This window comes from Trichomonas vaginalis, chromosome VI (genome assembly GCF_026262505.1).
Source record: "Trichomonas vaginalis G3 chromosome VI, whole genome shotgun sequence".
Lineage (NCBI taxonomy): Eukaryota > Parabasalia > Trichomonadida > Trichomonadidae > Trichomonas > Trichomonas vaginalis.
The window spans coordinates 10,129,091-10,149,118 of NC_067208.1; the positions used below are offsets into that span (position 1 = coordinate 10,129,091).

Here is a 20,028-nt window from a genome sequence, read left to right on the forward strand (position 1 = left end):
AAGAAAAAAAATTGAATAATATAAAAATATTAAAATTAATTTCTTACGAATAGGAAAAAGAAACCGATTTAACATACAAATGTCAAATGTTGATGCAAAATCATTAAAAGTAAGTAAATGCATTTTTGATGACTGCAGATTCAAGGAAAAGCTATTTGGTGATATGTCCTCTGGCGGAGCCTTATTTGTATTTATGAATGACGAAGTCAAAATTGAAAGATCGTGTTTTATCGAATGCCATGCAGACGATGTAGATTGTATAATTATAAATGCAATGGTTAATCAACCATTTATAAAATTCAACTCAAGCTATTTTTACTTTGGCAAAATACATGATCCACTTCAGATTAGTACAAAATCCGAATTCATTTGTAATAGTCTAAACTGCTCAAATATGATTTCAATTGATGAAAATTTATTTGAAATTTCAAATATAAAATTTTCATATTTTTTGGAAATGAATTGCAGATTTCATTTAGAAAATGTTGATTCATGTGTGTTTGAAAAGTGTAATTGTTCAAAGTTTAATGCAAAGTTGATTACATGTTGTTCATTTATTGATTTTATAAATGAAGATTGTGTTTTCAATATTACAATTGATCCATCGAAACCTTTGTATTCAGATAAGAACATATCAAGTCTAATGAATTCAATCGTTGTAACGAAAGATGTTCCTGTTCCGAAGATCGAAGAAACACTTTGTCCTGTATTAAACATTTAGGAAAAATGTAAGTAATGTTAAACCAAACAAATCAATGAATTACATATATTTGCCTCCAGTTCTTGAAATCGTCGAATGTGAATTCAAAGACATCAGTGTCATTGCAGATAGTGGATCTGCAATCAATTTCGATCATCCTATGTATGAATTCCTTTCATATGATCCTAAGATCAAAATCGACAGCTGTCTTTTCTTGAACTGTGTTAGTGACTCATGTCCAGGTGCGGTTCGCATCAACTACACTCATGCACAAGTTTCTATCAACAAAATGTGTTCACTAAACTGTGGAGGAAATTACTATACAATATTTTGTATTTTAACCAATTCATCTGCTCACATCAACGCATCAACAATATTTTCAACACATGATACTATAACGCAATACGAACGCTATGCTTCAGGTATTAACCCTCTTCCAAAATATATTGGTAATTACAGTATTTCTTTTTTGAATGGGCTCAATCATACACATGGAAAGTATTTCACAGCACCTCATGATGGATTAGGAGTTAATGTTTCTTATTCTCATTTTGAAAACTTATCATCACTATCATTTCTTGGAATTGATAATTCAAATATTCTGAAATGTAATTTCATTGAAGTGACATGCGATATAACATATGGAATCAATTTAAATTATATTTTCTATGAGTGTGTATTTGATAAAACAAATATAATCGACAATTTCGAGTATCGTTTCAAATCGCCAATTGAAAAAATCAATGAAACATTTATAAATTGTTATATCAAGAAATATAACGAGACATTTGATGGCAAAATTATTTCTTTAGATTTATATTTGAACAACAAATGTAACTTCCCAATTGATAGAAAAGATAGAACCCTATTGATTATTAGTTTGGTTGTTGCCTCAGCTACTTTATTAATTCTTTCATCAGTTCTCATTACATTCTTCATATATAGAAGAAAACAAAATGTTATTGATGCGCGCCATACCCTAGAACAGAACTTGTTAAATGACTTTGGATAAAATTCCTTATTAAATAATTCCTAATAGTTTATTCGGAAATATTGAAGTACTAGTAAGTCTTTGACTCGCAATGCATTTTTTAACAGATATATTTTCTTGAAATGTATTAGTGACTCGTTTCAATGTGTATTTTAAATCAACTACACTCATGAACTTAACTGAAGTGGTATCTGCCACACTGTTTATTGCACTTTTATAAACATGCAACTTATTTAATTTCCTATTTTTATATTGATGAAAAACTATCAATTCAAAATTGTTCCTAAACCATTGTGTTTAATCATTCATATGAAAAATATTTCATACAATCAAAATCTTTAAATTAAGCTACAGTTTATTATTTCTATTTTGAAATTTTACTGATTCGAAATTCAAAATTATATAATTGAAAATTATAAAACTGGAAACATCTCATTAGCAGATGATTAATCAACAGGTTCAAGTTAATGATACTGCATTTGTATTTATTGTAGTTCTAACAACTTAATACATTTATGGTAATCATAAAAGAGTTATAGAAATGCGCAATTCCAGGAATTTTACTCTATTACATATCCAGAGTATTATCTTGGTTATATTGAAGTTATTAATAAGAGTTGTGAATCAAATTTAATTTATGAAGAAATAGAAAACAATACAAAAGCACAATGTGATAATCAACAGATGCTTATTAATGAAGGTCATAGAAAGAAAGGATCGCTATATAACATCGAAATCGGATTGATTGTTATGGGTCTTTTGTTTATTGGAACTGTTATCTGTCTTCTTTACACTATTTATGCATATATGAAGCGAAATGATAAAGAAGATTCTGAAACAGTTCATGAGATGGAAGTTGAAGAAGTCAAAACAGCTAACTCTAATGAAATTGAAGGTGTCACATATGACAATCCATTATTTACACGTGGCAACTGGAATGATGATCCATTCAAAGACGATTTTGAAGAATATGATAATAACGAAATTTGCTTTTCTTTGTATTTATACTTTGTATCCATATTATAAATCCATAAAAAATGATATACAATATATATATCATATTTATTTCTTTAATTTTAATCATGATTATCAACATTTTCTGTTGATTTGTGCAAAAGAATTTGGTAATAAATTATTACAGAAATAGCTGTGACACAGAGAATAATAAATATGATAAGGGCTGCTAGTTCTGCTTTGTATTTTCCGCTTTGCTTATAAACCGTTTCTCCATTCAATGAAAATGAATTATCATTGACATCACAACTGCTTTCATTCGTCTCATTATATGTTATATTTTCTTCAATGATGGAACACTCTCCTTTTATTGCTTGTAAATAAAATTCTTCCTCAGCATAATTGTAAAAATTGTTTGCAAAAAGCTTTGGTAAAGAGATTTCTATATCATCAAATGGATCCTCTCTATATATAATAGGGGCTTCAATACTAGTAGCCTTAACTGCTAATGGTCTATCTTCTCCAAAATCCCAAAATGAAATTGATTTGTAACCTTCTTTACAAAAACTTGTTTCATATCTTATACCATAAAAATTACTTTGTTCCCACCAGTTACGGAAAAACTCGTTATTGAAAGAACTATCAAGTGATTCTGGTAAAATAATAAGTTTTGTCTTTGAATATATAATATCTTCTAGGTATTCCCCATCAATATCTTGAACTGAATTACTAAATATAACTGATGATGACAAATTATTATAAATTGAAATTAAAACGTTTGAATTCTTCATAATAATTTCAGTTTCTGTGACATAATAAACTGGATGGTCTTCTGAAATAGTAATTACTAAATCATTGCATCCAATAAAAGCATTACTTTCTATTTTCGTAATTTTGTTTGTTGTTGTAAATCTTTTGAGTCCACTATATGCAAAACAATATATTGGAATAGAATTTAATTTATCATTAAATGATATTGATTCTAAACTTGTACAGTTCATGAAGCAAGTTATATCAAGACGAATAAAAGTAGATTTTTGGCCAATAGAAATTTCAGTAAGAGATGCACATCCTGCAAAGCAATATTCAGGAATAAAGTTTACATATGGCAGCTCAATTTTATGTAATTTTGAACAATTAATGAAACAACCAGGTTTGATGAAAATGATGTCTGAGCTATATATAACTTCCTTCAAATTGGAACATCCAAGAAATAATCCTTCACCAAATTCATGGATTTTCTTAGATTGAAAAGTAATTTTTTCAATATTAATGCAATACTGAAATCCATATTTTATTGTATCAACTGACTCTGGGATAATGATTTCTTTTTGTGAATTGATTGGAAGACACGAATATATAATTGAATGTGCTTTGTTATATAAAAGTGGATGATTATATGACAGATCTAGTTCATTATCAATTTCCACTTCTGATATGTTATATGCTCCTGCGAATATCGATAAATCCATGAAATAGCTGCTATTGATTGAAATCTTTTTGAGTTCATTACAGCCAGAAAATATTATTTTTCCAAGAGTTGTCCTATCTACATTAGGATAAAAGCGAGGACTTTCACTCATCTCTATGACAGTGGGTGAAGTTTCAATAGGCATAGAACGAGTAAGCTCTATGATCCTTTCCTCATAGCGATTAAGTTTGATTATAACATGTGCATCTTTAGCAATAATTACTTCTTCGATGTGAGTGTTAATAAAGGCATTATTACAAATTTCAACTTGATTCGAAAATGTAATTTTTCCTGAAAGTCCAGAATTTGCAAAAGCATGATCACCAATGTATCTGGCCTTTGAAGTATCAAAATTTGTTAGATTCTTGCATCCATAAAAACAATAATTTATAATTCTTACAGAATTTCTGAGATAAACTGTGTTCAAACTAGAATTTGCGAATACTGTTGATATATAATTAACATCCTCATCAAAACCTACTGTTTCAATATTCGGAAACATTTTTGAAAAATTAATTATTTGCGGTGTCCAATTGATTCTGGAAAATGTGATGGATTTAATTGTTCCAAAAATGTAATATGAATTTATTGTACCTGAAGTCATAATATTTAGATTTTTGAAGCCTCCATAAGTAATCGCTAAATAATAATCATATGAATTGAAAATATCACTTGATGCAATAGTAACAAGTGATCGTTGTTGATTAAATATCTGGTTGTAGTTCAATGATTGAATAAGTTTTTGCGCTGTTACAGCGGAAAGCATATTCCGTATAAAAATTTTTCTCAAAAAAAATGGAGAAAACCTGATATCCCATTCAATTGTTTGCATTTCCGATAATGCATATTTTGATAAAAATTGTTATATTGAATTTCATTCAAAAGTCTTGATTTGATAAAAGATGTCTTAAAAGAAATGCTGATACTTACAAAACTACGAAAAATAAAATTATAAAATTTGCCAACTATTCACAATATTCTAATAAATTGTTGATCAAATTTAATTTGTCCCAACTCAATTTCAAAATCATTAGCTCTCAAAATTAGCCGATGGTTCAGAAATTATTTTCGGATCAAATTATTTATGAATTTAACTTTGTAAGAGTAGTTTTATTAACTCATGAAATCCGATTTATTTTTGATGATAATTATATTTTGAAATAAACCGCTTAATAAAACTCGGGTTTATAGTAATGGTAGCACTATGACTGATCACAGAACATAATTTATATGGATCAAACCTAATAATTACATTAAGTTATGACATTTTCTAAATCCTCATTGTATGATATTTGTAATATTCAACTAGTTGTTATTATTTTATTTTCTTATCAAATGTCAGATTGGATAAAAGTTCAAGTTATGATATATCATAATATGCTTTATAAATTTCTGATTTTTAGCTTCATATCAATCAAATACAATTCAATTGAATTGAATTTCTTTGAATTGATATTTTTATGCTTTCTCGAGTTTTTTCCTTAAATTTATTAAATAAAAGACTCAATTTTGATTCATCATTAATTACACAGGACAATTTCTTGATTATTTCAGCAAATGATGATTTTTCAGGAAAATATTCGCAGGATAATCAAATTTATGATTTTATAACACGAAATTCTCTAAATAAAATTAGACTAACAAGTGGATTTAGCGAAATATATCAATTTTATGGTGTTCATATTGTTAAAATTTTCGATTTTTCCGATTCATTAGTTTCATATATACCTGAAAATATGTTTGTGGACACTATTAATCTCGAAGAAGTTATTTTGAATGAAAATATCAAAAGTATTGATGGATATGCATTCGGAAACTCAGAAATTTCGAAAATTAACCTCGAACACGTTAAAACTATTGGAGCACATGCGTTTTCTAATTGTCAAAACCTTAAGAATGTTAATGTACAATCTGTTTCACGGTTTGAATATGGTTCGTTCAGAGAAACTGGTATAATTGAATTTACATTTCCAAAAAGTATTAATACAATTCAATATAATATGTTTGAAAACTGTCATTTATTAACAAAAGTGAATTTAAGCTCAACAATAACGACGATTGGTAAATTTGCATTTTCAAATTGTTATAATCTTGAAACTGTTGAAGGAATTTCACAATTAACCAGCATAGGAGCTAATGCTTTTGAATTTTGTTCATTGAAATATCTTAAATTTGAGAAAGATACAGTTACTTGTTTCTCAAATGCATTTGCAAACAATGCAAAATTGACATCAGTTGAATTTGTCTCAGTTTCTTTAGAAAAAGGAGTGTTCATGAATTGTATAAATCTTAAAACTGTAACAATTACAAATGAATATCGTCCCAATAATCAAAACCAATACAACTTTTATAATTGCATATTGTTAGAAAAATTTACTGCTGGAAGAGCTTATACAATCGGAATTTGTGATTTTGCAAATTGTAGGAAATTAGCAAATTTTGATGTTCAAAATATTCTGGAATTAGAAGAAGCATGTTTCAGAAATTGCCAGTCATTAACATCATTTAATCTTACAAATATGGATTATATCGGATCAGGAGCATTTCAAGGGTGTACTAAATTGAAAACAGTTTATGGATTGGAGAATCAAGCATCTGCAGGCCCTATTCAAATAGGTCCTATTGAAAGAGGTCCTATTGAAATAGTTGCAGAACCATATGTTTTCTCTGACTGTATTAGTTTAGAATTCAACCAAATTCATTATGCCAATACAGGGATGTTTTCGAATTGTTATTCTTTGAAAGAAATCAATTTTACTGGTCAAGTATTAGAGTCAAAAGCATTTCAATTCTGTATCAATCTGAAAAAATTTAATTTCATACCAGTAGAAGATTCTATTTTCTCAATTCCTGAATATTGTTTTTATGGCTGTGTTAATTTGGAAGAAATCAATTTCCCTGATAACATTCATTCTATTGGAAAATTTGCTTTCTATAATACATCTTTAATAAATGGAATAAATATCAATAAAGTCCAAAATCTAGGAGCATGTTCATTTGCATATTCAAAGCTAACATCAATAACATTTATTAGTCCAATAATATCGAAATATATGCATCGAATTGTTCATAATTTGCAAGATTTGCATATTTTTGATCATTGTGACATGCTAGAAAAAGTCATATTTGAGGGAAAAGGCTTTATTCCTCTCTTTGAATTTAAGAATTGCAAGAATTTGAATAAAATCGAGTTCAAAGGCGATTTTCAAATAAAGGATGATTTTGTATATGCCATTGAATATACTAATCGTTTGGTTGGAGGCATATCAGAAAACCCAATTATATTGTTATCGTATAATATATCTGCAAATACAGAAGGAGTCATTATTCCAGAAAAGTTCGATTCAATTTATTATTCAGCATTTAGATACGTCAACAATATTAAAACACTAAAAGTTAATTATGACTTACAAATTATGTCATATGCATTTGCAGATATGGAATCATTAGAAGAAGTTTATTTCAATGCATCAGAAATCCCTTTTGGATGCTTTTATAATTGTACAAAACTTTCGAAAGTAACTCTTTCTGAAAATGTTAAAATAATTGATGAAAACGCTTTCTCTTATACAAATATAAATGAAATTGTTTTGCCTCTTTCATTAGAATATATTGCTAATCCATTTAGAAATACACCAATAGTAACAATTGAATTTACAGATGGACAATTTCATCCCGACTTCTTTGCAACAAAGAATGAATTCATTAGAATTAATCATGATAAGAACGATGAAATGGAAATATTGTTTATATTTGGCAACATTTCAAATCAAATTACAAAATTAACTGAAGGAGTTAAAAGTCTTAACATGGAAAATTTCAGGTTCTTTTCTGATGATAAACCAATTTTAATGCTTCCGCATTCAATTGAGAGAATCGTAATATCAGATATTTCAGAACACTATTCAGGAAATTTGGGTAGTAGAAAATTGAATTTCCTGAATTCTAATACATTATTTGATACTTCAAATATTTATCCAAATTATGTTACGATTGGACGAATCCAATTCAGGTTTTGTGGAATAATCCATCTATAGAATTGATGAGAGATAAAATCTATGATGCAACTCCTCTTGGTTTAATAAGGCCAAATGATTATGTTGCTCCGCCAAAAATTGAATTTTACTCTATGACATATCCAGAGTATTATCTTGGTTATATTGAAGTTATTAATAAGAGTTGTGAATCAAATTTAATTTATGAAGAAATAGAAAACAATACAAAAGCACAATGTGATAATCAACAGATGCTTATTAATGAAGGTCATAGAAAGAAAGGATCGCTATATAACATCGAAATCGGATTGATTGTTATGGGTCTTTTGTTTATTGGAACTGTTATCTGTCTTCTTTACACTATTTATGCATATATGAAGCGAAATGATAAAGAAGATTCTGAAACAGTTCATGAGATGGAAGTTGAAGAAGTCAAAACAGCTAACTCTAATGAAATTGAAGGTGTCACATATGACAACCCATTATTTACACGTGGCAACTGGAATGATGATCCATTCAAAGACGATTTTGAAGAGAATGACAATAACGAAAAAGTAAATTACTTTTTGGGCAAAGATCTTGAAGAAGCATCTGATGGAAAAACTAATTGATTTTTTTTAATAAAAAGCTTATTGACAAACTAAATAATTTTAAAATTTTTATTACCCAGCCTTCAACAGTTTTTCGCAAATTTTCTGAGAAAAATTTCAATACTATATATTTTTATTATGCAAATACAATCTATAGTACATATTATTTATATATATAAAAGAAAAAAATCGTTTTAAGATCAAAAAAAATGAGATTGAAAATTTTATCGAAATTTTATTCGCTAAAAATGCTGAACTATGAGAATCTAACTTTCACGAAGAAGGCAAAAGTGTTATCAAAGTCTGCTCTATTTATTCAATGTATCTTCGCATCAATACATTCGGCCTCTTTGGGAGGAGCAATTCAAATGACAGATTATAAATCGGAAACACTAATAACAAGTGAATGCATATTTGATGATTGCTGTACTAGATTAAGTCATTTCGAAGATTCTTGTTGGGGAGGCGCTATTTTTGCATTTCTTAACAATAATTTTTTAGCAAAAAAATCATGCTTTGTGGAATGTCACTCCGATATCATTATAGATACAATTTTCATTCAGACAAGTAATGAATCAAAATTCAAATCAGAAGTTAATAATTGCTATTTCGATTTTGGAAAATGCGTTGCAACTCCAATTGGCATCTTGTATTCAAAAGAAAAACCTAAATACATTAATTTGAACTGTACATCATTAGAATTAGATCAAAAATTCAAATTAATTATGGAGAAAGTAAAATTTTCTTATTTTCTAAATATGGATTGTACGTTCGATTTAGAATTTGTTGATTCATGTGTGTTTGAAAAGTGCAATTGTTCAGAGTTTAATGCAAAATTGATCACATGTTGTTCATTTATTGATTTTATAAATGAAAATTGTGTTTTCAATATTACAATTGATCCATCGAAACCTTTGTATTCAGATAAGAACATATCAAGTCTAATGAATTCAATCGTTGTAACGAAAGATGTTCCTGTTCCGAAGATCGAAGAAACACTTTGTCCTGTATTAAACATTTAGGAAAAATGTAAGTAATGTTAAACCAAACAAATCTATGAATTACATATATTTGCCTCCAGTTCTTGAAATCGTCGAATGTGAATTCAAAGACATCAGTGTCATTGCAGATAGTGGATCTGCAATCAATTTCGATCATCCTATGTATGAATTCCTTTCATATGATCCTAAGATCAAAATCGACAGCTGTCTTTTCTTGAACTGTGTTAGTGACTCATGTCCAGGTGCGGTTCGCATCAACTACACTCATGCACAAGTTTCTATCAACAAAATGTGTTCACTAAACTGTGGAGGAAATTACTATACTGTTCTTCATATTCTTAACTATTCACCAATCCTTTTCAACTCATCAACGATATATTCAACAAACGGCATTTCATCGCAATTTGATGGAGCAGCAATGGCATTTTATAACTCATTGGATTATAATCCAGATTGTTCGGCATTCATATCAGGTATGAATCATACAGATGGACGATTTACAATGGCACCAAGTCTGGCCATTAATGTCTCAGTTGAATTTTCCATACTTGACAATTTAACTTCTGCAACAATGCTAGGTTGGCTTCATTCATGTTCCAGAAAATGCAATTTTGTTGAACTTAGATGTTCGCGCTGGTATACATCATTTTTAGCAAATACTTGCGACTATGAATTCATAGAATGTGTTTTCTACAAAACCGAAATACTTGACATTGTCGAAGCATATAACTAGAGTATTACAGGGATGCTTATTAATTGCTACATAAAGAAATACAAAGATCCATTTGATGGTAAATTTAATAGCATAGATAACAATCTCAACATTGAATGTGGTTTTCCAAAGAAAAACAAAATTGATAAGATGACTTTATTCTACATACTTTTAGCCTCATCAATAGTGTTTGTTACGATTGTATCAGTTAGTATATATTTTATTGTTAGAAAGCATCAAAAAGTTATAGAAGAAAGATACCAGCTTGAGAGAAATTTGATGAATGACTATGGGTGATTAAATACACATACATATATTATATATCATGCTTATTTTTTATTATAAATTTAAATTCCAATTGTATCATTTAAAAAAATAAGAAATAAATTTATTGTTTTCTATAAATGTCTATACAGTTCTATGTTTGTAATAATATTTATCATTCATTAATGATGATCAAAATTATAAAATTTAAGAATTTTCATCATATCTGGAAAATAAGAAAAGAATTGTATAAGATATTATATAAAAAGTACAAATATACCGATAATATGCTTTACAAAACAAATGAATATAGGTTTTCAAGAAATAATCTGTTGGTTTTTCAATTTGAAGCTTTCTCAATAGACTGAACATCATTAAAATTATCATAAAGAACAAGAATTGTAATTGGTTAACAATTAACTATCCCAATTAATCTCTTCATTATGAAATTTCCCAACATGAAGAACAGGATCTATTGATGGAGCATAAAGTGGTGTAATTGATTCATCTGGGTTTTCTGTTTGATCTATAAAAGCTTTAATATCATTATTGATATATCTATTTGTAACAACAGTGTTAAATGCTCGTTTAACCCCAATATTGGGCTGCTGGGGCAACATGTAGTTCTGATATGTTAATCTATCTTGAAAAGGAAATGGATTTTCAACTTTTACCTCATCGACTTTTTTTGCTTTAGGATGTTTTAAATGGGGTTCATCAGGAAAAGAAAGCGAGTGACTATGAGTCATTTGGTAATTCTTAATTGCTCTTGGGTGTATTGAACAAACCGAACGAGCAGTTTGCTTCAATGTAGTAAATCTTCGGTGGTTATTTGTCTGTATCCGTAAACACTCATTAATTTCATCATTCATTCGTTTGTTTGCGCGTATCATACTCGAAACAAATGATTTCATTAAGATAATAAATTAATAATCAACTATAAATAATGACACTTTTTCAAAATATTTTTTTGAAATGAATTGAAAAATTAAATATTATTATAAATAGATAATAATGATAAAATAAAGATTTGAAAATTCATTAAATGGTCGCAGTTCTGAAATAGAAAACATTTTCTTTCAAATATCAGCTCAGAATTTATAATTCAGAGTAAATCAATTTTCAAGTTAAGATTATTAAATATTATCGTATGATTTGATTTTAAATTTTTCGGAATAAATTATACGAATTTTTGCAGACTTTTCAGAGAATTGAGCGGGAGCTCAATTCTCTGAAATAGTCTGTTAAAATTTAGTATCTCTGCATTATTTCAATATAAGCTCCATTTTTAAATAGATTTTAAAAATCGAGCATTGAAAAAGTATGTAGAGATATTCTTATTTAAATATTTGTTCGAACATATAAAAAATGAATATAACCAAAATAGAATTATGACTATCGTCGTGCATTACAGTTTTGATTTTAAAAAATCTGACGTGAAGAAAAAGAAACTAATTTTGTTGATTATCTACTTTTAATATCATAAATACTAATCAGTAAAATTCATAGGAACTGAAGGCACATCAAATCATGTTGCATCAGAGAATTTTTCAAATTTAATGGCACTTCTTAGCAAGACTTCAATAACAAAACCCAGACACAAAAACTCGCTTTCATGATGCTCTTATTTCAAATAATTGAGTATTATGATGGCATAATCTCCAACTGTTAAAATTCCCGTATTTCTTGTGATTAAATACAATTTGGAGGAAAGACAATCGAGTTCATAGACAAAAACAATAAATATCCATATAAAAAAAGATATTTAGAATCAGTAGGATTAAAAAAGAAGGTGATCAATAACCCTGGGTAACAAGCATCCGATGGGAAAATGGTCCGGTAGATCAAAAGATATTATTAGGAGGATTCGAATCATTCGGATTATATGATTTATTCCACGTCCAACGAGTTATGTACATTGAACTATTTTCATTCATTCTTCTTTTATTTTTGTTCCCTTCATGGTGTAACAATTTCGGTGTTTCAGATGGTGTTGTTTATTTAGTTGTTTTAATCTTGCATATTGTATTTTGTTTGATGAGTTATTTCTTTGTTATTTCACACAAGTTTATTCATCTTTATTTCGCAAATATCATTTGGCTTGCATATGAATTCGCAATCTCTTTCTTCTATTGCCAGAATGACATCAGTTACATGCCTGGCTCATTAATATTTTATTTGATTGTTCGATTGATTTCTCATTTTTGTTATTCATTCCATGTTCGATATGGCAAAACTGTTTTAGATTTTGTCTATCCAGATTTCAAGAGAGATGTACATGCGATATTCTCAAAGAATATGTCATTGAAGAGGATTCCATTGATCTTCGAGATCAAGTCATTATTCCATTGGATGTCGCAAGACACGTATGTCAAATACAATGATTTCTTGGGTCTTGGCTATTTGAGATTAGGATTAGAATGCACACTCATTCGCAAGTACAAACGAAATCTTAAGACATTAGAAAAGCGATTTAGAATCGGAATATTGTTACTCGCAGGAATTGCGATTCTCATTTTCTTACCTTTGTTTTTCATGTTCCCGAAAGCTCAGAAAGTCACTGTTGTCAAGAACACTCCTGTTGAAGCAATTTTGAGTATTGGATACACAGAGATGCCAAAATTATATAAGAGACACGGAATCATTAAGATATTGTCATCAGAAGAGAAAGAAAATATATTGAACAAAACGGATTTTTATTCAGATTTGACATATTCAGATGATGATGAAATTGCAGTTTTAACATTCAAGACAGAGTCATCTGTTGTTTCGACATTGAATATTAGATCTATTATGTCCTCAGGAGGAAGTTCAGTTCCTATTATTTCCCTCAAATTGTACTTCAATAACACGGTTGATGAAAGAAACTTAAATCCAGTTCTCTACACAACAGTTATGCCTCCTTTGACAGATGAAGAAATTACTGAGAATGTTAATCATTTCAACTCTACATTGCAGCTTGCCACTCAGTACAAAGTCATTGATTACATGAAGATTTATCAACAAGGAAAACCTAAAGCATCTACCAATAACACCACAACAGTCCAACTGACATATGTTGTGAACGGAAACTATTGGGAAACAAATGATGAAATATCCATTGTTGTTTGGTGTGAAAAGACAGAGCGTAAAGAATATAATGATTCGTCATCATCTACGACATCAGGCTTAGGTTTGTATATTTTGTTATTAATCACATTTGGCTTAGTTCTTAGATACCAGATCAACAACCACATTGATTACTTCTGGTTTGAGAAGATGAAAGATTCGAACAGATCTACAAGCGATTCCTTCTTATGGACGCATTCAGATCAACAGGCGATGCTGAGAGAGAAAGTGAAATTGCTGATAACTTGATTGAACTGTTCAGATCTCACCAGAAATGTATTGATCTCACTGGATGATTTTTATTATATATACGTTTATATATATTTTTATTTGTTAGATAAAATTATTTGGATTTATGAAATATAAGCTTTTTCTTTTTTATGATTAGACATAATGCATAAATCATTCATTTACCATCATATATGCATCATAAATATACAATTATTGCATAATTTTACATTTCAACTCACGCTAATTTGACAATTAAACAAGCTTGAAACCAAATAAAACCTAATGATATGCCAATTACAATTCATAAAACTTATTTTTAAGACTTCTTTCCGAAATGAAATTCCTTCTGTTGTTAGTTCCATGGTGAATTACTTAAATAAGGAGTCCAAAGACTATTTTTCAAATATATAACCAAATCAATAACTATTTGTTAAACCAACCTTTGGACGCACTGTATGATAGGAATACCTGAATATAATAATATAAGGATGTCGGGATTGTCAAAAACAAAATTTGGTCATCTATATTAAAATATTAAAAAGTATTTTAAGGTCATTTAGTTGCGTACAATTGCATTTGTGAAATATATTGTTTGATTGATAAGAATCTGAAAGTTATTAATTACAATTAAAATTCATGAAAAGAATACGATTTCAATAGGTCAAAATGTTTTACTATTGATTATGAATGAGTTTCAGAGCTTTCTCAACTGCTTATTTCTTGAAATAAGCAGGTTTTTCTCTTTGAAGCTTTTTTAAAAATTCACGAGCTCTCTTTTCTGCTATGAAACTTGGAATTCCTGGAATTAAAAGTGGTTGGTAATTTGACTCTGCTTCTTGTCTGAAAAGACGTTGGACTTTTTGCTTTGCAAGTTCTATTAAGATTTGGGTAACTAATGGGTTGAAGTTATCTGAATCGTCTTGTTCTTCTGCGTTCTTGAAATAAGGATGTTTGGCCAGCCATCCATGATGGGCCCAATAAGGTGCATAAAGTAGGTTATCTGAATCGTCTTGTTCTTCTGCGTTCTTGAAATAAGGATGTTTGGCCAGCCATCCAGGATGGGCCCAATAAGGTGCATAAAGTAGGTTATCTGAATCGTCTTGTTCTTCTGCGTTCATGAAAGAATACATCGGTTTACCAATCCATGGGTGTTGCCTGAGATATTCTTTGGTTTCTTCAGGAGTCTTGAAATATGGTAGACCCTTGAGGGTTGGACCATACCGAACTAATGGTCGACGAATGGACGACGTCGTGAGCATAGTTAATGCAAAAAGCATTTTGAAAAATGATTAAATTGAATATAAAAAAATTGAATATAATTTACAAAAAAGTGAATGTCAGATCTGACACATATCAGATTAAGAAATAACATAATAAATATGATAATCTGCATAGACAATTCCGATTTTTTTATAATTAGAACAATTTTGTGGATGGAAAAATGTAAACCTATCAATATTAAAACAAGATTGTTTCGATTCAGATTCAAAATATGGATATCTATTTTTTCATTAAATATGCAGTTTCAATATATATTTGAGAGATTTTTTTCCATGCTTTGCAGTTATACATTACCAAAACGAAGATGAATGATATTATTGCGTTTTTCAAAAATTACTGTATTTTAGAGAATTTGCAATTTTTAAGCATAACTCACTCACAACTCTGTAAAACTCTGTTGTAAAAACTTTGAAATATTTCCAAGCGATGAACTTGTTCAAAGTTTTTCACAACTCTGTAAAACTTTCTCAAATTCAATCTTCGATTCTTACAAAATATATCAAAATGAAATGCAAAGGCTATCCAAATACAAAAAGTTTATTCAAGACACTGAATGCAAATCAAAGTCAAAGCAACATTGGTATTCATTTTTCAGCCCTGGAATAATTCTTCCCAAAGAAATAAGTGATGATGAATGCTTAAAAGAAAACTGCGCAGATCTAGATATGAATATTTCAATTGTTGTTTGGCAGTTCGTCCAATCTCTATTTCCCAAAACTAAAATAGCCGAACAAAATGAGAAAAGGAACAAATTAGGCAGATACAATGGCAATATGGAAGAAATTGAAGTCGAACCTTATCGCATCAATGATGCATCAACAAACAGATCATATGAACAGCTTGTTTGAATTATATCTTATTACAAATAATTTATTTTATCAATTGCATGTGGTGATAAGTATGTCGTTTGGGGGAAGATTTTGATTCCAGCCTTCTGAAATTTTTTCTCGTGACAACGTAAACTTTTCAAAAATAAATGTAAACTTCTGAATTTTCTGAACTTTACATCCTGACGCCTTGTGACGCCGACCTTAGTTTTTCCCCTTTTTATATGCTTTACTTGGAAAAGAATATTTAATAATTTGATGATCTCAAAATTAAACATTTCCAGTAATTCTTGTATTTCATAATTTTGATGATTGTTAATGACTTTGTTCTATCTGAAATTGTACAGTATGGGTTAATCATCTTTAAATCCTGAATTCTCAAGTATCTTTTTCAAGCGCAACTTAAGATTTCAATATTAATAAACTGTAGACTGTGTTAAAGCTCGAATTCATAAACGCAATTTTGCACCCAAAATAATTTTAATTCTAAGATTGAGGAGGCTCATAGAAAAAAAAAAGAAATTGATAATCGTTTTTTTTTCAAAATGTCAAGAGGTAGAAGAAAAATAAAAGAAAAAGAAATTGATAATCAGCAATTAGTGTATTCGTTTTGCGAGGGTGCATGCTCAGATACATTTAAAAAAAGATCAGCTAAATGCTCTGAAAAGGTTTCATCATTTTTTTCTAATAGCTTGGAATCAATTTCAGATGTTGATAAGCATGCGGTTCAGAGTGCTTTGAATTTTGTTCATACATGGTATGCTCTAAACAAAGAACCGGAACAATACGTATTAAATCTAATAGTATTTGCAATTCTGAAATTCCCAGACTTCACACCACACTTAACTGTATTACTTAAATACTTCGAAAATGATGATTGGCTCTATTATTCTCTTCGATATTCATTGAAAAAAGATAATAATATTGTTAAAACGTCAATTAAGGAGAATCATCCTATATGGTATATATTTGTCGATAAAATTGCAAAAGATGTTAGTAAAAAACGAAATACATTTAAATCTCAATTCCAATCAAGAAGCGTTAGATGCATAATTGAAGTGTTTGTACTCTTTTGGGCGGATACTAGTTGTGGTTTTGCACCAGCTGACAAAGCAAAATCTTTTATTAATTTTTGCATCGAAGCAAATAATCATACAGCTCATCAGCTACTATCAAATATGTTACTACTATTTCCTGATGATTTTGATCAAGAAAACTATCAGCAATATATTTCATCGGCTGAATTTACTGATTATAAATCACATTATGATGGTAACACAGGTAAAATCATCATATAATTTGTTTGTTATTAATAAATATGATATATTCTAACATATTATAAATAGAAACTAAAACCATTTCAAAATATATAGAAATCTATAGAATCTATGTCAATGTTTTTACAAAATTACAGCACAGTGTTGAACACATTTATGCATGATATCTGTTTGACTCAAAACTCAAAAAATAAAATTAGAATTTTTTATTAGCTCTGAAAATGCTCAATTGATCGGCAAAATTTATGTATATACATTTACCATCAACAAATGCATATATGTATCAAAGAAACTAATATGAAACGCCCAATAAAAATTCTATGATAAAAATTGCTTACATACATTGTATTTATAAGCATTTATTAATAACGCTATTTATGTAATGTGCAAAACATAATATATTACTCGGAATTGTTCGAAGAAAAAAATAAAAACATTTTATTTAGTATGTATAATGAAAATTAGTATACAAAATTGTTAAAGCTTTTTGTGGGTAAATAATGTATCAAATTTCTGAGATAATTGAATTTCATTTTGAAATTTGTTATTAAATAATTAAACGTTGAGTGGATTAAAGGTTCTTCTTACAAGTACTATTATTACAGCACCAACGACTATGAAAAGAGCTAAGAGTGTTAAAGTTGCTTCCATTTTTGCTTCGTCTACAGCTGTTTGATTAACTGGCTTTGAAACTGCTGGTGTGTTGGGAACTAAGCCACTATCATCATGGGATACTCTAAAGAAAGCAAGGAAAAACGCTAAGATCAATAGCATAGTTTTTGTCACTTTTTGTAAATTTTGTAAATACAAAAGAGGAAAATCATGATCTGGTTTATACGATAATATAGAAGCAACGCGTAGATGAAAAATACCAGTAAGGTTACTGTGGGTACCTGGTAAATATATATCAATATGGAAAAATCATGAACTATACTTCCCATAGAAAAAAATCTTAGTATCATAAAAGTGACAAAATATTAGGATGCCTATTTCTGTACGACGTGTTAAAATCACAGACCTTAATGAAATGCAGCAAACAAACTTATCTTGCTTAGCTGAGAATTATCACATGTGGTTTTGGCTCTATCACTACTTAATTTATCCAGCTTCATCACATTGCGCTGTTGACTCATTAAATCATATACTTGGATACGTTCTTAGTAAAATGGATGATGATTCTCGTCGCAAAAACCCTAACGAACCTCTCCACGCTTTAATGACTTCCGTGGCCGTATACAATGGTTATCGAAAGCTTGGTCTTGCTAAGCAATTAATGCTTTCATCACAAAGAGAAAACCAATTATGCTACAAAGCTGAATATGTTCTGCTTCACGTCAGAGAAACAAATAGAGCCGGACATCTTTTATACGAAAATTCACTTGGCTACGTTAAAAACCAGGTTTGCAAAGAATACTACGTAGATGGAGAAGATGCTTGGTCCATGAAACTCGTTCTTCCAAAAACTGAAGCTCAATTAGCAGAAGAAGCTGCAAAGAAAGCAGCAAGTTCACAACCTAGAAAGCCAAAGAAGGGTGGACGAAGGTAAAATATGTAGTTTACTGTCACAAATTATTATTCAAATTTGTTTTTGTGATTTATATGTTAATATTATGAGTAAACCTTTTATATCATCTGACCTATTGGGAAAACTCCCGAAATATTTAAAGGAAAACAAGAAAAAATAATCACATGAAATATGATCCTTAAAAGTTGATTATTTTTATTAACCATTAAAGTTTATTATTAAGTAAAACTTAATTTTACTTTGTAGCTGGTTTCTGGCATTCGAGGCCGTAGTTACTCTCCTTTGCACGAATGATAGCGTAAATTGTAAATGTATATGGAAGCTCAACATTATGCTTTTCAGCAAGCTTGAGGAGAACACCAGCTGTATCCTCAATTTCTGTCTTACGCTGGTTGAAGATATCCTGGTTCATTGAGCCTTGGTGCTTCGGATATTCCACGAGGGCGAGCTTCTTAATAGCCTCAACTGAGATTTCCTTGTTGAAGTACTGTGTATCAACACCTTCAAGTTTAGCAATTTGGGCACATTCTTCGAAGTGTTGCAAAACGCCGCCACTTTTTGAGAGCGGCGTTTTGCAATTGCTATTTTTCTAGATATTGGCTTGTTTTCAATCAGAGTTGAAATGCAGCGCAGAAGGACTAGCTTATATGCAACATGTTTATATATGAGTGATACGATTTTAAAATTTTTCATAAGTTATTCAATGTAATTGTTTTTCAAAAATTATAATTTTAACAGTATTATCATGTGATTAGATAGAATGGATATGATATTTATACATATGATTATTAAAATTAATAGATTGTGTAGTTTGAAAAAGAATCTCATTTTAAAGTTTTTATATAATGGATATTGAGTGTGTTATGATATGCCATATGTATTTTCTATATGAGTACATATCTGTTATGAGTGTGTTTTGTTTCAATGAGCGAATTTGTAAAGAATCTCATCAAATCTCGTATCAAAAAACTGTGTGTATTTTAGATAATATATGTTGTGTGTTGTTATATACTATGTTTTGTTATATAATATGGTGTGCTTGCGTTCCTATTACCTTTATATATGGAGAATGAAGCATCAAAAAACTCAAAAAACTGACAG

The 20,028-nt window shown here is 29.2% G+C and overlaps 13 protein-coding genes across 13 annotated transcripts; 8 read left to right on the forward strand and 5 right to left on the reverse strand.

Moving 5' to 3' along the window:
- Positions 1-548: 548 nt before the first annotated feature.
- On the forward strand, positions 549-1,712 carry TVAGG3_0838130 (uncharacterized protein; the record flags this gene model as incomplete). Its single annotated transcript, XM_001319124.2, has 1 exon — positions 756-1,712. One exon carries the CDS (start codon positions 756-758, stop codon positions 1,710-1,712), a length of 957 nt encoding a protein of 318 aa, XP_001319159.1.
- A 663-nt stretch (positions 1,713-2,375) lies between these two features.
- On the forward strand, positions 2,376-2,717 carry TVAGG3_0838140 (uncharacterized protein; the record flags this gene model as incomplete). The annotated part of the gene is made up of 1 exon (XM_001319125.1): positions 2,376-2,717. One exon carries the CDS (start codon positions 2,376-2,378, stop codon positions 2,715-2,717), a length of 342 nt encoding a protein of 113 aa, XP_001319160.1.
- Positions 2,718-2,767: 50 nt separating this feature from the next.
- TVAGG3_0838150 (uncharacterized protein) lies at positions 2,768-3,436 on the reverse strand (the record flags this gene model as incomplete). Its single annotated transcript, XM_001319126.1, has 1 exon — positions 2,768-3,436. One exon carries the CDS (start codon positions 3,434-3,436, stop codon positions 2,768-2,770), a length of 669 nt encoding a protein of 222 aa, XP_001319161.1.
- Positions 3,437-5,576: 2,140 nt separating this feature from the next.
- TVAGG3_0838160 (surface antigen family) lies at positions 5,577-8,153 on the forward strand (the record flags this gene model as incomplete). The annotated part of the gene is made up of 1 exon (XM_001319127.1): positions 5,577-8,153. One exon carries the CDS (start codon positions 5,577-5,579, stop codon positions 8,151-8,153), a length of 2,577 nt encoding a protein of 858 aa, XP_001319162.1.
- A 5-nt stretch (positions 8,154-8,158) lies between these two features.
- Positions 8,159-8,722, forward strand: TVAGG3_0838170 (uncharacterized protein; the record flags this gene model as incomplete). Its single annotated transcript, XM_001319128.1, has 1 exon — positions 8,159-8,722. The coding sequence occupies one exon, from the start codon at positions 8,159-8,161 to the stop codon at positions 8,720-8,722; it is 564 nt and encodes a 187-aa protein (XP_001319163.1).
- A 1,035-nt stretch (positions 8,723-9,757) lies between these two features.
- On the forward strand, positions 9,758-10,435 carry TVAGG3_0838180 (uncharacterized protein; the record flags this gene model as incomplete). The annotated part of the gene is made up of 1 exon (XM_001319129.1): positions 9,758-10,435. The coding sequence occupies one exon, from the start codon at positions 9,758-9,760 to the stop codon at positions 10,433-10,435; it is 678 nt and encodes a 225-aa protein (XP_001319164.1).
- Positions 10,436-11,094: 659 nt separating this feature from the next.
- Positions 11,095-11,592, reverse strand: TVAGG3_0838190 (uncharacterized protein; the record flags this gene model as incomplete). Its single annotated transcript, XM_001319130.1, has 1 exon — positions 11,095-11,592. One exon carries the CDS (start codon positions 11,590-11,592, stop codon positions 11,095-11,097), a length of 498 nt encoding a protein of 165 aa, XP_001319165.1.
- A 1,123-nt stretch (positions 11,593-12,715) lies between these two features.
- On the forward strand, positions 12,716-14,035 carry TVAGG3_0838200 (Piezo non-specific cation channel, R-Ras-binding domain family; the record flags this gene model as incomplete). The annotated part of the gene is made up of 1 exon (XM_001319131.1): positions 12,716-14,035. The coding sequence occupies one exon, from the start codon at positions 12,716-12,718 to the stop codon at positions 14,033-14,035; it is 1,320 nt and encodes a 439-aa protein (XP_001319166.1).
- A 533-nt stretch (positions 14,036-14,568) lies between these two features.
- Positions 14,569-15,294, reverse strand: TVAGG3_0838210 (uncharacterized protein; the record flags this gene model as incomplete). Its single annotated transcript, XM_001319132.1, has 1 exon — positions 14,731-15,294. One exon carries the CDS (start codon positions 15,292-15,294, stop codon positions 14,731-14,733), a length of 564 nt encoding a protein of 187 aa, XP_001319167.1.
- Positions 15,295-16,670: 1,376 nt separating this feature from the next.
- On the forward strand, positions 16,671-17,572 carry TVAGG3_0838220 (uncharacterized protein; the record flags this gene model as incomplete). The annotated part of the gene is made up of 1 exon (XM_001319133.1): positions 16,671-17,423. One exon carries the CDS (start codon positions 16,671-16,673, stop codon positions 17,421-17,423), a length of 753 nt encoding a protein of 250 aa, XP_001319168.1.
- A 385-nt stretch (positions 17,573-17,957) lies between these two features.
- TVAGG3_0838230 (uncharacterized protein) lies at positions 17,958-18,176 on the reverse strand (the record flags this gene model as incomplete). Its single annotated transcript, XM_001319134.1, has 1 exon — positions 17,958-18,176. The coding sequence occupies one exon, from the start codon at positions 18,174-18,176 to the stop codon at positions 17,958-17,960; it is 219 nt and encodes a 72-aa protein (XP_001319169.1).
- A 208-nt stretch (positions 18,177-18,384) lies between these two features.
- TVAGG3_0838240 (N-terminal peptidyl-glutamic acid acetylation) lies at positions 18,385-18,948 on the forward strand (the record flags this gene model as incomplete). The annotated part of the gene is made up of 1 exon (XM_001319135.1): positions 18,385-18,948. One exon carries the CDS (start codon positions 18,385-18,387, stop codon positions 18,946-18,948), a length of 564 nt encoding a protein of 187 aa, XP_001319170.1.
- A 174-nt stretch (positions 18,949-19,122) lies between these two features.
- Positions 19,123-19,464, reverse strand: TVAGG3_0838250 (Ketopantoate reductase PanE/ApbA C terminal family; the record flags this gene model as incomplete). The annotated part of the gene is made up of 1 exon (XM_001319136.2): positions 19,163-19,339. The coding sequence occupies one exon, from the start codon at positions 19,337-19,339 to the stop codon at positions 19,163-19,165; it is 177 nt and encodes a 58-aa protein (XP_001319171.1).
- Between the last annotated feature and the right edge of the window lie 564 nt (positions 19,465-20,028).